Source organism: Montipora foliosa, chromosome 9, assembly GCF_036669935.1.
Source record: "Montipora foliosa isolate CH-2021 chromosome 9, ASM3666993v2, whole genome shotgun sequence".
NCBI lineage: Eukaryota > Metazoa > Cnidaria > Anthozoa > Scleractinia > Acroporidae > Montipora > Montipora foliosa.
In genome coordinates, this window is record NC_090877.1 from 24,505,254 (window position 1) to 24,520,615 (window position 15,362).

The 15,362-nt window shown below is 39.0% G+C and overlaps 1 protein-coding gene across 2 annotated transcripts; it reads left to right on the plus strand.

Moving 5' to 3' along the window:
• Positions 1-3,109: 3,109 nt before the first annotated feature.
• Positions 3,110-6,054, plus strand: LOC137969905 (uncharacterized). Of its 2 annotated transcripts, XR_011116741.1 has the most exons (7): positions 3,110-3,210; positions 3,626-3,706; positions 4,002-4,118; positions 4,694-4,820; positions 5,293-5,366; positions 5,465-5,528; positions 5,993-6,054. XR_011116741.1 is itself a non-coding variant. In XM_068816312.1 (6 exons), exons 1-5 carry the CDS (start codon positions 3,171-3,173, stop codon positions 5,348-5,350), a joined length of 423 nt encoding a protein of 140 aa, XP_068672413.1. In that variant the 5' UTR covers positions 3,110-3,170; the 3' UTR covers positions 5,351-5,366; positions 5,465-5,619. The 2 variants fall into 2 exon arrangements, 1 of the variants encoding a protein (XP_068672413.1); XM_068816312.1 differs by lacking the exon at positions 5,993-6,054 and having other exon boundaries at positions 5,465-5,619.
• Positions 6,055-15,362: the final 9,308 nt, after the last annotated feature.

Here is a 15,362-nt window from a genome sequence, read left to right on the forward strand (position 1 = left end):
TTTCAATGTTCTTGTGATTGTTAGAAGTGAGAATGTACCTTCTAACAGCCCTTTCCTCTGTCCAGCATGAGTAGTTATCCACTGAACCAAACCGGGCAATATCATCTTTGAAGTGCAGGAGATTGTGCAATGTAATTACACAACTTTGAACACCATAGGCCTCTTCCACAAGTACTGCATATCTCACACACATTTCATGAAATGTACAAGCGTCAGCATGACTCCAGCCATTTCTAGCATGATTGCTTAGAAACTCGATAATCCGGGCAAGGCAACAGATAACTTCCTGTGTTTCTGGATCATTTTGCAGCATATCACCTAAGTATGCTTCCATTGCAGGGAATGCAAAATGATTAAAATCTTCTGCTTTCCAATACCCAAATCGCTTTGTAATACCTGAGGGTAGTCGTCCTGTCCTATGCTCATGAGTCCATGGAAACATACTAAGTCGTTCATCAACTACCTCCCAGTTAAGCTCTTCATTATCACTTGCAAGTAGGCACTGGATTTGCCGTTTGACCACATTAAGAGGTAGGCCATGCATCTCATCATATACAAAATCCTTGTCATAAAGAAACTGGTAAAGAGGATACAGTCTATGAAATATTGACAACCCTGTGTATCCTGTATTCTTGGATTTTTCATGCTTAACAGTTATACGTTCTTCTTCTTCTATATCCTTTAAAACTTCCAGACTTTCAAGTATGGACTTTTCTTCGGTAGGAAATCTGCCTTGCACTCTGAAACCAGGGTAATAGTAGTGATTTGAAGCAGGTACAAATACACCTTCTAATTTACATCGCCTACATCCCATTTTACCACACTTAATAAATTTTCCAGCTTCACATTGTCCATTGTGATCTCCTTTCCAACAAAGTAGAAGATGGCGAATGTGAGTTGGGCCTGACGGAATGCCAGCAATGGTAGCTGCATAATTCACAGGAATTCCATTGATAAAACCGTCCTCCAAATCACTGATGAGTGGTTCGAGAAATGGATCCAATGCCTGGCTCCTTTTCTTTGGAATAAGGTAACTTGGAACAAAACCAACCACATATGTCTCGTTGGTGTGGCAGCGGTGTACTTTAGACATAGTGGCTATTGAGACCTCTATGGCACCACATCCACGAATAGTACTAGAGAATGGCTGCCAACCATCCCAGTGACCTACAACATGAAAAAAACAATTTCGTCAACTTGGTGGGGGGTGGGAGACGGTTAAGTTAGGAAATTTTTTCAAAATTGAACCTGATTTAGGAGGGAAATAAAGAAGGATTAGAAATCCTATACACTCTCCTACCCACACAAGAACTCTCTGGGTTTACAGCAAACTGCCAGGGTGTCCAAATCCCGGCCCAAATGTCTAATTTTCAGTCTTCTTTGAATCTTAATTTTCTCAATTGACACCTCAAAATATATCACACTCAACCTTTCTTCTTTTTTCGAAAACTTTATGACATGACATTTCAAAAATTATGAAAAAAAAAAAAAATGAAACACAGGTATTTATCAGACCTCTCCAGAGGACAAGTGATCACATCATGAGATTGCATAAAACTTTACAAAAATATAGAGACGAGGTGACTCAAATAAATACAGAAAATGTAGCATTTACATTTAAGTATAACTGTGGAAAATATAACATATTTTAGGTAGCAGTGTCTCATAAACACAGTTACAAATAAGCCAAAAATGCTGCATTTTTTTAAATGCCACCCTAACTTACCACAATAAGCAATATTATGAGGGTCCCCATGCATTTCCTTTGGTAAATGTTCAAATATAGTACCACATGAAGAACACTTGATCCTCTTTAAGCCACCACCTGCCTCAGGAGAATTAATTATTTCAGAGGCAGAAATAACAGTATTACATCCTGGATACATGCATATAACTGGGAGTGTCCAAATGGATTTTGGATCCCAAAAATATGCAAGATGGGCAAACCTTGTTCCATCCCAAATCTCATGTTTCAGTGGCCACCCCCAACCATCTTGCATCTCAGCAGGAAGCCAGTGGTCACGCTGTGACCAATGAGCAGTCATTTTCTTGCACATTTCTGCAGAGGAGCACCACTTTTTTACCTTGTCTGGTAGCCCCAAGTAGTAGTATGGGATTGTCCCTGAATGACGACAATGAGGACAAGGCTCATCTTTCGATTCCATCAACCCATAATGACTAGGATGGTCCTTACTGAAGCAAATCCAATATTGTTTCGGTTCAGAAAATCCCAGTTCCTTTAACAGTGTCTGTACATCATCCCAGTTTTTTGGCCAGTGAATTGCAGCATCATCATTTCCACTTACATGCAAATCTTTACCCCAATGCAGAAGTTCTTCAAAATGATTTATGGAACAGCCCATTTTTTGTTTCATTTCTACCAAGCGAAGAACACTATCCTCCACAAACTTCTTTATGTTTTTTTCCTCATCATCACTGCCAACCAAGACTGTTTCATCATCACTTGGTCCGGAATCGCCATCATCATCAGCTGAATCGGAACCTCCAGCACTACTGTTGTCACTGGATGAAATATCTTCATGATCATGGCCTAAGGGAGCGGCACAGACATCACGGGACCCGTGTATTGGAAATTCACTGTACGTGTCTGAAAAATACAAAACACGTTCGCGTTCAAATTCTTGGTCTTCATACTCCACAGGAAGCTCCAAAGATGAGCATTCCAATTCCTCATATGTTGTTCGTGTTTTCTTCGCAGGCGAAGGCTGAGATGACTGTTTTCTTTCAGACTGTAAATGCCGCCATGCGGTCATACGCCAAGTTGCCCGGCCACTGCATTTGTGACATGGACAGTGCACATGAGGTTTTTCTCCCTTCTTGCTGATATCTCTAGCTTCGGCGGTTAGCTGACAATAACAGGAGGTAAGTGAAACGTCTTCTTCCACTTCCATATTACATTTTTCCCGGGCGTCCAAAGCAAAAAAACGATCGGCAAGAAAGAAAAGAATCGCAACCTATCGATACCGCCATGTTCTCTCCATTTGGCGCGGGGTCTGGTAAGTATAATTCAAAGTGGATCAGGAGATCTGGGATTGAAAAAGTAAACGCGCCAAAACACAGAAGTACTGTGTTTGTCGTCGTCGGACTCGAAGAACTACCACAGGTTGTCCCACAGGTTCTGACAAATTTGGAGATTATTTCCTTTTGTCATGGCTGAAAATAGCGACGCAGTGTCTTCAAACAAACCAGGTAGATATATTTTGTAAATGATAGTACTTGGCAGTCTTCATTACTTGTTCAACTTTTAATTTTGCTGTGTCGATCTTGTAAAACATAAGTTTAATTTTGGCGCCATTAACTACCCCAATAACTTAACTTCCTTTTCGTATTACGGAAACAGCTATTGCCAGAATTAGTGGATTCTTAGTTTAATGAAAGATAACCTTGTAGTTAAATACAGAAAGTGTAAAAATGAGATCCTTAGATTATAGAAACCAGTGGAAACTTGAAGTTTGTGTCGCGGACTGACCTACACATATTATTAACTACAGATTTGGATTCACCCTTTGTTAAATTAAAAAAGGTTCAGCGTTCACATTCCTCCCTGCTCACTCTCAGATAACTTTTCTCTGACTTTTACTTTGCCCTTTTCCTGAACAATCAGAGGAATGGAGTCCTGCTGAAGTAGCATCGTGGCTAAACTCTCACCATCCAGATTTGAAGGATGAAGCAAGACTTCTTCAGGGTAAATTATATGTATTTTTGATTGTAGTTTGAATTGATTTTTTGTTTTTCTTTTCGGTTTATTCGTTTGCTATTTGTTTGTTATAAGGAGTGAAAGAGGGAGACGAATAAACCAAATTGACAGCGGCAAACCATACTTATGGCAAACTGAGAAAGGCTAATTCCCCTCACAGCTGAGTGTTTTCCTCGCTCATTAATCTGATTCCTTCCAGAGTGGCAGATGCTGTATTAATATTTTAATGTAAACGCTTTGAATTGTTATCTTTTCATTGCTTATTACAGTGACTTCTTTTTAGATAATGAAATTTCTGGTAAAACACTGGCTCTTGTAGACAGGCAGTGTCTCAAGGACATTGGTATAGGATCAATTGGAAAACAACTCGCTGTCTTGGCATGTATCAAACAACTACACTGTAAGTCTCGGCTATCTTCCTCTGATGTGATTGACTGCCCTTTAATCAGGCAGTCAGGCATTGCCATTGAGCATGACTTTAGTCAAGTTTTAGTCCAGAGGCAAGGACTTCAATAAGAAGTGAAGTAATCACCAGGTTGATTAGTACTTGAGAGAAACTGATTTTCTTTCTATGGGATCTTGGAAGCTCCTCCAGAAACTTTAAAGTTTGGAAAAGTTGTTTTCCAGTATTATGGGCACTAAATTGAGGACAAAAAAGTAAAATATTTCCTACGAACTCTTGCCAATTTCTCTGAGCAAAGTAGTAGAAGTAAAAATATGTAGTTAATCACACTGAATTCCCTTGACCTTTGCAGTTGGGGGTAGTGGGTAGAGGTTATGTTAAGAATTCAATTAGACGCAAACATTTTTTAATTCTTTCATTAAAAAAAAAAATTAACAGCCAGTGGCCACTGTGCACTGATTAAGAGTACAGCCTGTTATCACGTTTTAAAGGAACACTTAGGTGCTTGTAAATTCCTTTCTAATAATGCCTGACAAACATCATCTTTTAACTACCTTTTCTACTATTTTTAGCACATGTTGAAAGACAGTCCAGTCCAGAGTCTGTCCATCACAGTCCTTCAAAGGGTATGAAAGCCAAAGTAACAAGAAAAGATAAACAAGAAATGAATGCTGAAGACAAACACTTGTACCACAGCAAGTGAGTACTGTTTTATTAATTGCAGTACCATTCATAATTAGCACATACTTAATGACATTATTGTAATTATGGACTAGTACATGCAAATGCCTTATTGTATTGAAATGTTCATTGTGTATGCTGCAGGATCAAGCTAATAAGAAAGGAATGCTCTAAGAGATGGCCTGGAAACAACAAAGTGTATTTCCGGAGTAACAATGCAAACAGCTTAATTCTCTCAGAATTAGTGTCTTCATTGGAACCCATATGCACATTGAAAAAAATTGGCTTTGGGCAAAGTAAGTGAATGTTTTTTATCCCTGATTGAGCCATGCCACAGTAATTTTTTAGTAGATTTTGTTAAAATGCTAGTGTACACAATTATACTGAAGCATTATGCTTTGAGTTGATATTCAAGATCAGTTGTTGTCTTTTGTTTGTTTGAATGTTTGATTTTTTAATTCATGTGAATTGTTTTTGTTTGATGTTTCAGGTGCAATCAGAAACCACATCTTACAGTGGGCAGTCGAAAAGAACAGAAAACTTACTGATGGTTATGATTTTGAGGTACAACTAGTCCTTGTAAGGAATACCAGTACTACTTACATCCTATTAAGCTTGTTACTTAAGAATGGAGCATTAGGCTTTTTCTCTCTTTTTGGCAGAAATCCAGGACACCTGCAAAGAGAGCTCTGTCAAGTCCGACAACAGATGCAAACGAGAGCATTGGTAAGGAAAGGATATGGCCACTGACAGCCATTCCTTTCGTTAATGATAAGACTTTTATCTAGTATATGTAATAAAGTTAAATTTGAATTGGGAAATGAAAATTTACACAGAGGAAAGATCCTTACAAGACAGTTAGGTATAAAATGTAAACATGAGATTTTACCCTGAAAAAAAAATACTCAAGGCTTCATCCTGGCTGCCAGACTTTCTTGCAAAAATGCAGTTTGTGAATTTTTATGACTTATTCATTGTGCATTGTTAGGAACATCAATTTTAATCTAGATTCGGTAAATGAGGTATTTTTTTAAAATAAAGCTTTTCTTTTTATATTTTATTTTACATGTACATGCCTATTCACACTCTTTGCAAGAAATCAATATTAATGAAGGGAGCTATTGTTACTTCAAGTTATTTAATCAGATTTCAAAGATGTAACAGGGTGTCTTTTGTTTTTGGCATTTAAGATGAAACAGACACTGAAAAACCCAGTCCTGACGAACAGGCTTTTAGCCAGGATTTTGAAAGTGGGAGTCCAAGTTTTATGTGGGCCGAAGACCCCCCTAGGAGCAGGCGCCATGCTTTTGAAAAATTGAAGCCTCTGAGACATGCTTTCCGCAATTCTGACAGCTGTAAACGTCTTTCAATTCTCTCCAGTTGTTATGAAGAGTGATTGAAATTTGAAGTAGTCAAGCCATGATTTACACGAAAGAACAGATATGCGTGGCTTTGTTGGTCGAACTGCATTTTGGTCTACAATCTTTAACTATTCACCTACTATTAGTATTCCTAAAGCAATTACGATGATTGCACATGTTATTACACCAAATGGCTATTTTGTTGTAATGCCCGCCAGATTTCGCTTAAACAGAGCAGAATACAATCAAGCGATTACAATAACATTTGTAGCCATGAGATCGTCTTACGTTTTGTTACATTAAGCACAGACGTTCGTAAATGGCCGCCCAAAACAGGCCGTCGAAAATCTCTCATTTCTGAGAACTGGCCGTCCTTTGGACGGCTGGACGGCCGCCTGGCTAAAAGCCTGCTGACGAAGCCTGCAGCAGTGATGGTGTTAACGACGTATCCCTATTATCTGCATACAGCTCACAAATCATCTGTGCAGTGTGTTTCAAAAAGCCAACCTTCAGAAGTTTGAGTGTGAAACACCATCTTGCTCCAGCTGCTAAAGAACTAAAAATCAAGCATAGAGGCAAAGGAAAGTACGAATTGGCCCTGAAAATTGCTTCTGAACTTGTAACGAAGAAGATGATTCAAGTTGCTGAAGGTGCAAATTTCAAATGCCTTTCAAGAAATGAGGTTCTTATTGAGAAGGAACTAGATGTGTTATCAGTTGAATCCAGCAGTTCAGATCGTATTGATTCATCCTCAGGATCTACTATGTCTGTTGATGAAACAGATTCAGGGCCAGATTATGATTATGATGATGAACCAGAGCAGGCTGACTAATGCAGCTTCCACTATATGTGTTATATATGTTGCTGAAAGTGGCTGATGCATGGCTAATAGCAACTGATGATATATTTTTTAGCTAATTTTGTTTTGTCTGGTGATGCTCTTGCTCTACATTGTATAAAGTTCACATTGGAACAGTAGATGATGTAAATGCTTTTTTTCGGTTCAAGTTTCTTATGTTTGTAAACTGGTTGATCTGTAAACAGGACACAACAGCAATAAACTGGGAAGAACAGTTAATCATGATAAAGTTAAATGTTGGAGTTATTGAATACTGATCAAACCACTAATCTTGCCAGGAAAGATTGAATTATGGATATCACTACATATTTAACCAATATTGGAAATGAAGCTTCCAATGTTGGAAGTTTTAATTACTGGCTGTCCAATCTTGTAAATGATTTTTCCGATATTGGACTTCTGTTTTATTCTCCAACCTTGAAAAGACTGTTTCCAATGTTGGGATCTTATTTATTTCAATTTCCCAACCTTGGGAAAACAGTTTCCAATATTGGACTGTCATTACAGTTACCAATCTTGGAAATGCTGCTTCCAATGTTGGACTTTCATTGTACATCTACCAACCTTGGAAATGTTCTTTCCAATGTTGGATTTTTTTTAAATTTACCAACCTTGGTTGATTAAAGTTAGACTACCAACCTTGGAAAACTATGAAATGTCTTTCCAATGTTGGTAAGTGTATCTCTTTTTCCAACATTGGTTTTACAAGTGAATTTCCAATAATCTTCCATTGTTTTCCCAATGTTTTCCCAATGTTTTTCCCATATTGGAATGTCAATTTTTTTTCCTGTGTTAAGGTTGCATATCCAGTTATTATTTCACTGTCTTCCCTGTATTCTGATTCGTTACAATTATTTTTTATGGTTTGGTATAAAAGGCTTTAGGTACTAAACATGTGACATTGTTTGGTCATGAGACACCAGTGAAGGTATACCATGTCATAGGAAAAACAAGTGACAAGCACACTGTAACAAGTGAGATACCTTTTTATATCATGTCATATGAAATAGTTACAGTATATCCTTGCACAGGCAATGTGGTGTGCAGTGGCAAGGTTTGGTTAATAGCTTGGTACAAAAGGCTTCAGATACTAAACGTGTGACATTGTTTGGACATGAGACAACAGTAAAGGCATACGGTAACCATGTCAGGAAATTTGTATTCCACCAAACCTTGCCACTGCACACCACATCGCTTGTGAAAAGATATATGTAACTATAGCATACCCGGGCCACTAATGTGTTCTAGGAACGAGGCATATAAAAATAAGTGGCAAATAAGGGGCCGGGTACAATAGACTTCAGCTGTCACAGGGATGCAGAGATCCATATCATTCATACCCCTTTCTTTATCATTGGTATTGTTTTAAATGGCCTTAAATTAATAACGTGACATGAAATTACTAAGGGAGTACATGCACGTCTGCAAAAGTAAAGACTGTCCTTGCAGAGGGAGGGATGTATGATGCGAATCTCAATTCAATGAATCAGCAATCAAACGTGTTATGAAAAAGAAAAGATATTCTATACAAAATTTAAGGCATATATACTTTCAGGTTATTATCAGTGAGGTGACCTACCCAAACTCCTTCGGCAATCTTTTGCTATTCGGCGCTTTAAGTCTTGAATCTTCCCGCTCTTTTGCTTAAATCCACATGTAGCTGTTCGGCCATCCTTTGTTCCAAACGTTCGTTGAACTCCGTTTACTTTAGCAAGAATGCCTCTATTTCTGCCATGAATTCTTCATCGATTAATGCTGCTGGCGTTGGTCGTAACTCTTTCTCGAACACCGTCTCTGAACTCCCTGATCAGAATCCAGTGCGTACAACTGTATGAGTCTAGATTCAACGGTTCCATGTCAAGCAGCTAGCGAACCTCAAGTCTATTCTTGCAAAGTTTCTCTGGTCGCCTTGGAACTACAATCACAGACAAAAGTAGTTGGGAAGGTTATGTAAATGAACCACACCAGAGCTGTATTTCAACCCGCTTCTGTTAAAGCTCAAAAGAAATAGTTTCACTTTCTCTTACATAGTCCCCCTCCCCCCTATTCAACGTTGGAAGGTAACTCAACAATTTCCCACAGAAACCATTCAGTTTTGCACAACATTGAAGGAGGGGGGAGGGGAGAGAAGCAATGAAGACTTCAAAAGTGCTAACCTTCCCAACAGTTTTGTCTAAGATTGTAGACCCTCCGTGAGGGTACACTGGGTTGCCTGTGGTACGTGCACCGTTCCGGACAATTTCTTTTAAGTTGGGGGGGTCATTCATTAGGAGGTCATACCAGCAGAGGCCCTTTGGCTCACAGGTCCTCACACGTTCGTACGACGAAAGAGATCTGTCCTTGCGTAATATGTAGCTCTAACAGTGCACGATATTGTTTTGGTATTGTCTATCATTGTGGTGCCATGGTAGAAGTCTTGGGTAAATAGCCTGAGAAGACATGTGGTTACTAGCAAAGTACTGAACCCAGAAAGATTGAAGAAAATAAATGGGAAGTGAGAAACATTGGCTTCTGGGCTGACATGTTGATAAACTTCTTTTCACCACAAGTTTAAGCGTGCCCTCTGAGCATCTGACAGCTTTGTAATTCTACAGTTTACTAAAGTTAAACCCTCTCCGGCGGCCGGGATTAGTGTCTGGATGGGTGACCAAAAACATATACGCCTTCGTAAAACAGAAGCGTTGGACCGAAAATACTATTAACGCTAACAAATGCGAACTTAGCAAGGTACAGATTTTGTTAGCTTGCTTTATGCAAAAACAAATATTGATGCAAAAGTAAATAAGTATTGATACGCAGTTTTTAGAAAGAGCAGCTGAAGGAAGTTTCCAGGACGGTAACATATTTACGACATGAAAACAACATTAATTTTGAACCGTGAATGTAGAATATAAACAGTTACGATCAGCGACAAACATTTTGGGAGATTTTTGCTACGTTCAATTTTGTTATTGTACGCTTTGGCTGCACAAATAAATCGCAAAATCGAAAGTGACATCGCCGGAATTCAGCGGGCGCCGTGATTACTAGTAAGTTACCGCGGCATGTTTACTTGCCAAACAGTGAAGCATCTGTGTCAAATGATGGCAAGATACAGGTCTTCGTAAGTTTCTTTTTCTGTCAAGTGTTATAAAGTTTGACAATAAATGAGCGAATTCAAAACAAAGATCACGATCGCCCACCATTGTTTCTGCAAAGTCAAAAATTTACTCTCCAAGACGAGGTTATTTATCACCAGGTAATCCATCATTTTGGAAATAGCAGCTACTTTATTATTCACCGCCGTCGCAATTTTTTGCTGATTTTGGGGCTCATTTTGTTGAAACTCAAGCACGCTTCCAGCAGACCTGTTTATTTTTATGAAACCTTTCCTGCTTACAGAGGTATACTAAAAATATCCTCCCGTATCACGTTTAAACCTTAAGCTCTAAAATTCAATACACAACATGATATTATAATTCACAAAGGCAGAAAATATCACAGAATCCTTTTCCAGCGAAACATTTTATTGAAACAAACAACATAAGATGCACTAAAACGCCATTAGCGTTGCGATGACTTTCCATTGCTGGTTAACGAGAATAACAAACTCACGAGGCAGAATGTATATTTATATTTAATTAAGTTAGCACAACAGAAAAACGCTAACCTCATTTTGACACGAAAATGCTTTACTATTGCCATAAAAACTATCCAGCACTCATATCATACAACATGATGAATTCATAAAGGCCACCTTTTCCAGCGAACAATTTTTTGAAACAAACAACATATTTGCTATTATTGCGTGCGTGAAGAGAAAAAACTCAATCGTGTCAAATATGCGCAATATTACAACAAACTAAAATTTCAGGATCAAACCGTTTCCATGAAGAACCTTTTCCTTGAATAATTAAGCACAAAATAGATGACAAGCTTTCTTTCAAATAATTCTTGGCTGTCACATTTCCAATCACAGATCCACTTAAGGTATCCGATTCGTTCTCTGTCTTTGTTGAACCCATAAGTTACCAGATAATTTTCCATTTGGTTTCAGTGTTCTACATAACAGCATACTTGGTAAATATTATTTTAGAAATGCAGCTCACTTTGATTTCTGCTCGACGGGCGACAGATAGTTGTCGAAGTCCATTACTCGTCGCTTTTGAGATTCCAGGTGTTGGTTTTCACCGCCTGCCTAGTTTATCCAACTGACTTTCCATTATTGAGCTCCATAAGGGTATATTTTGTTTAAGGATCCACTAAAACGCCATTCGCGTTACATGACTTTCGACGCCATTGCAGGCTAAGTTAATGATTCTACTATGTCCACCAGAGAAATCTACGCAGTTCCACCACCCTCTCGATCCTAAGAAATCACGCGCAGAAGGCTCTATGCACAAAGATACCACTTACCAGGGGAGTGACAGGCAAGACTTTTACCGACACGGAAGAAACCATCCATCCATTTTTAGACTGGGATTGCCATACGGCAACCCAGTAATTAGTGGGAATCGTGGACTTCAAATAGGCATAGAACATTCCAAAGACCGACCATTCAACATTCATGACACTGGCGTGTGTGTTTGTGGCGAACTACTGTAAAACTACTAGGGCTGGTTCCCGACGTTATGGCCTGAATGGTCGTTGCCCTTTCTTTCGGATTTCGTCGATTCTTACTGCCATTTCACCCACACAAATGTCAAGGAATCGCCGTATAAAACCTTGGTCGTCCGAAAACGAAAAGAAAGAGGAAAGAGCACATCGCCCGCGCGAATTTCAAACCGTCGATAACCAAATTAGAGACCATAAGCACCAGGACGGGAGGTGGCGACGGCGACGGCACATCCGCGTAAAGGCTGGGGCGAGACCGACGTCGCTTTCCACTCGACTGAGCATGTTAAGCAACACTGCGACGGCAACTTCCCACCAGTTTTCAAAAAGGACAACACTTCTTCGTTTGCAAAAGCTGCTGGTAGCTTTTGACGATTTTTGGTGGCTACAAGGTTTAAACGATATTAAATGTAAACAATAAGGTACATTTAGTTCGCCTTAGAGTAAAAGGTAAGTTGTGTTAGTTTCGCTGTTTATAGCGGCACTGAAAATTATTTCACACAAAGATAATTTTACCTTCTCATCACCTCAGAAATGTGAATATGTATAAATAGCTTAGATGTCGACAGAGATATCAATATAAAAAGAAATGGCGAGCAAATTAAACTGGATCAGTGATAACTAGAGCACAGAAGATATACATGTAATAGATTTTACTGAATGGATTTCTTCGAGCTTGAGGTTGTCTGTGAATTTGCCAATGGACGATGTTCATTGTGGAATTTCTCCTCAAATAACTTTAGCAGTTAACTCCAGAAAAGTACTTCTTTATGTGTCCAAAGAAAAATACGGCAAATCAAAGAAAAGGACCAAAAACTTTGCAAGGAATTGCGACGTTGTACTCTTTACGTCAAAACAGTGAATGTGGCGTCGCCAACGACAGGACGACGGCCGATTGCAATCAGCTTTTCAGGTTCTGCGCATCACCGGAACGGAAAATAAACTTCCGGCATGCCGTCGTCGAGCCTCCCGTCGTGGTGCTTAAGGTCTCTATTTTCATCGTCACAAAACCTCGTTTCCAGGGTCTTTGCGGCGGGGTGATTCAAAATGGCGGACAATTGCCCCTCCGAAAAGATCCTGGGAACGAGGAAGGCCCAAGCATTTTGTTTACCATTGGTTGGTTTCGTTGTAGGACGTTGCCGCTGATGAAACTCAAAAGCTTCCGAATACCAGTGCAGTTTTCGTTCAATAATATAGCGGTTATGTAAAAATTGAAAGTTTGCCACAGCAGTAAAATGTGTAACAAATATCATATGCACATTGCCTATGGCAACAAAACGAAGATGATGTAAATCACCATATTTGTTCCCAGGTAAATGTGAATATTTATAGCAAGGATATTTGCAAATTTACAACAAAGTCATATTCCGGCAATTCATTCCTTTTTGCTTTCATTGCAAAGGAGAGTAAATAAAATGCAAATGTACTTATTTTGATCCTTTGAAAATCAGTTCAAACAATAATGCAAACTATTGGTTTTGCGCCATATTTGCTTGCATTTGCGGTTGAGGTCAAACTGCTATCTTTGCGGTGAAGCAAATTTGAGCAAATCTGTGGAAACATTAAAGATTTGCATAGCACGCAAATGCCAAGCAAATAATTACATTTCCTTAACATTTGCACACAAATTCCTACAAAACAAACATTCAAGTTTGCGCAGGCTTTACCTGTCAAACCAAAGTTAAAGCAAATTTAGATCCCTAAATTTGCCACATATTTGCTCTATTCGCAAACTCGAATAAATCCATTTTTTCGTCCAGTGAAAAGAAAAGGTTTTACGCTCATGGTAACGATCAAGTGGGCAATAAATAGGTGAATAAATGCCCAGAAAATACAAAGATTTGTGTTGCCATCTGTTGCGAAATAAACAAGCTTCCCCATATCATACGTCACAACTTACTGGCCACAGTGTTTCAGCTCAAAAAGCGGGAAAAACTCAACTTTAACGAAATTATCGAAGAAAAGAAACGCAACAGACACAAGTAACCACCGAAACTTGATTTTACATGTCTTGGACTTCTTAAAACTACAATATAAAAAAGTATTGAATTTTGGTTTCAGTTCTCCTTTGAATTAGCTTAGCAGCCTGGAAGCATGTTAATGACGGCATTGAGCTCAACCTGAAATTTAGCGGGAAGCTTGAAGACACAAAGTTGTTGACATCCCTCTTTATATTCCACTAGTGCCTTTTTGTTCAGCAACATAAATTGCTGAAATAGGTGAGAAAGAGACAGCAAAAGAGGTATTTCTTTTAATTGTCTCTCAGCAGTTTGGCCGAGACAAGAAGTTCTTGTCAAGGAGGAAGACATTTTGTTCTGTCCTTCGGATCACTTCACTGACTGTTTCCTTGACGGACGAAACACTGTTCATGTTGTTCACATTTCCGAGAGAAGCATGGCTTACCCCAAAGGATCTTAGCAGAATTTTCACTGTTCAAGAAAGAAATGCGAGAACAGGTTTGATTGCTCGAGTATGAAATGTTTTTTTTGTTATTAACATGCTCAATGTACACGCTGACACAGTTCGCGCGAACGTTTTAAATTAACTTGCCATCGCATAAGTTGCGATTTTAAGTTAGCAAGATAAGTCATTTTAATTTAGACTAGATGCTCCATGAGCGTACACTGGGTTGCCTGTGGTACGTGTTACTCAAAAGCAGAAGGGACTGAGTTGGGTGGTATTGAACTGCAGCGTTCCAAGCACTTTTTTCAAGTCGGGGGTCATTAAGACCATTTAGGGGGTCACCCACAAGTCGTACCAGCAGATGCCCTTTGCCTCACATGTTCATACGACGAAACAGATCTTTTACTGAGGTTAAAAACCTGGCTACAAGCCTATAATCATTTGTCAGAAAGACAAAATTCCAGTCATCTTTAGAAAAAATAGGTACGCACTGCGTACGTGTGGTAGTACAGTAACACAGCGCTTTATTCCATATTGTCAACTGAGCTGCGTTTTGTCTTTCAGGAGATTCAAGTTGTCTTTGCGTAATATGTAGCTTTAACAGCACACAATATTGTTTTATTATCATTGCAGTGCCATGGGAGAAGCTTTAGGTAAATAGCCCCCTGAGAAGACATGTGGTTACTAGCAAAGTACTCCAGAAAAATGGAATAAAATGAAAGAGAATCGAGAAACATTGGCTTCTAGGCTGATTTATTGATCATTTTCAAGTTCCCTCACAACCTGTTAGCACTGCATAAGTCTAGTCTTGTAGAAGAAATAAGCTGAACACAACTCGAGCATAAAAGTTTTCGATCTCAGTTATTTTTCCTAAAAGCATGTTGGGGTACAAGGGTGACATTTTACCACCAAGTCGATCTCTATCAAAGAGAGGAATGTTGGAGCTGCCATTTGTAATGTATCGTTTCGTTCCGTATTTAAAAAAGATGGAAACAGCAATCTAAATCTAGGTAATTTATCATACACGATTTACACAGGAACAACTCAGAAAGCAAAACAAGCTAACGCCATCGCACCTGACGAGCACGTGATATGAGCATACGTAATACATCCTATCTCCCCCTTTCTTCTACCGTCTGAGACTGATCAGTAATAACAAGGTTATAACCGAACTCAACACCGGAACTACTATACGTCAGGATCGATAAGCTAAGTACAATAAATAAGTCATTCGATTATCCAAGCAAAATATTCTGGCACAACGAATGCAGTACAACGTTAATCACAATGTTAGTCAACTATATTGTTTCAATCAATCTGTCTGGCGTCTTGCGCACTCTACTT

Bases quoted from the DNA above. Each gene is read 5' to 3' on its own strand.
- LOC137969905 (XM_068816312.1), top strand. From the start codon at position 3,171: ATGGCTGAAAATAGCGACGCAGTGTCTTCAAACAAACCAG. The intron at 3,707-4,001 runs GTAAATTATATG...ACTTCTTTTTAG, and splicing joins TGAAGCAAGACTTCTTCAGG to ATAATGAAATTTCTGGTAAA. The intron at 4,119-4,693 runs GTAAGTCTCGGC...TACTATTTTTAG, and splicing joins ATGTATCAAACAACTACACT to CACATGTTGAAAGACAGTCC.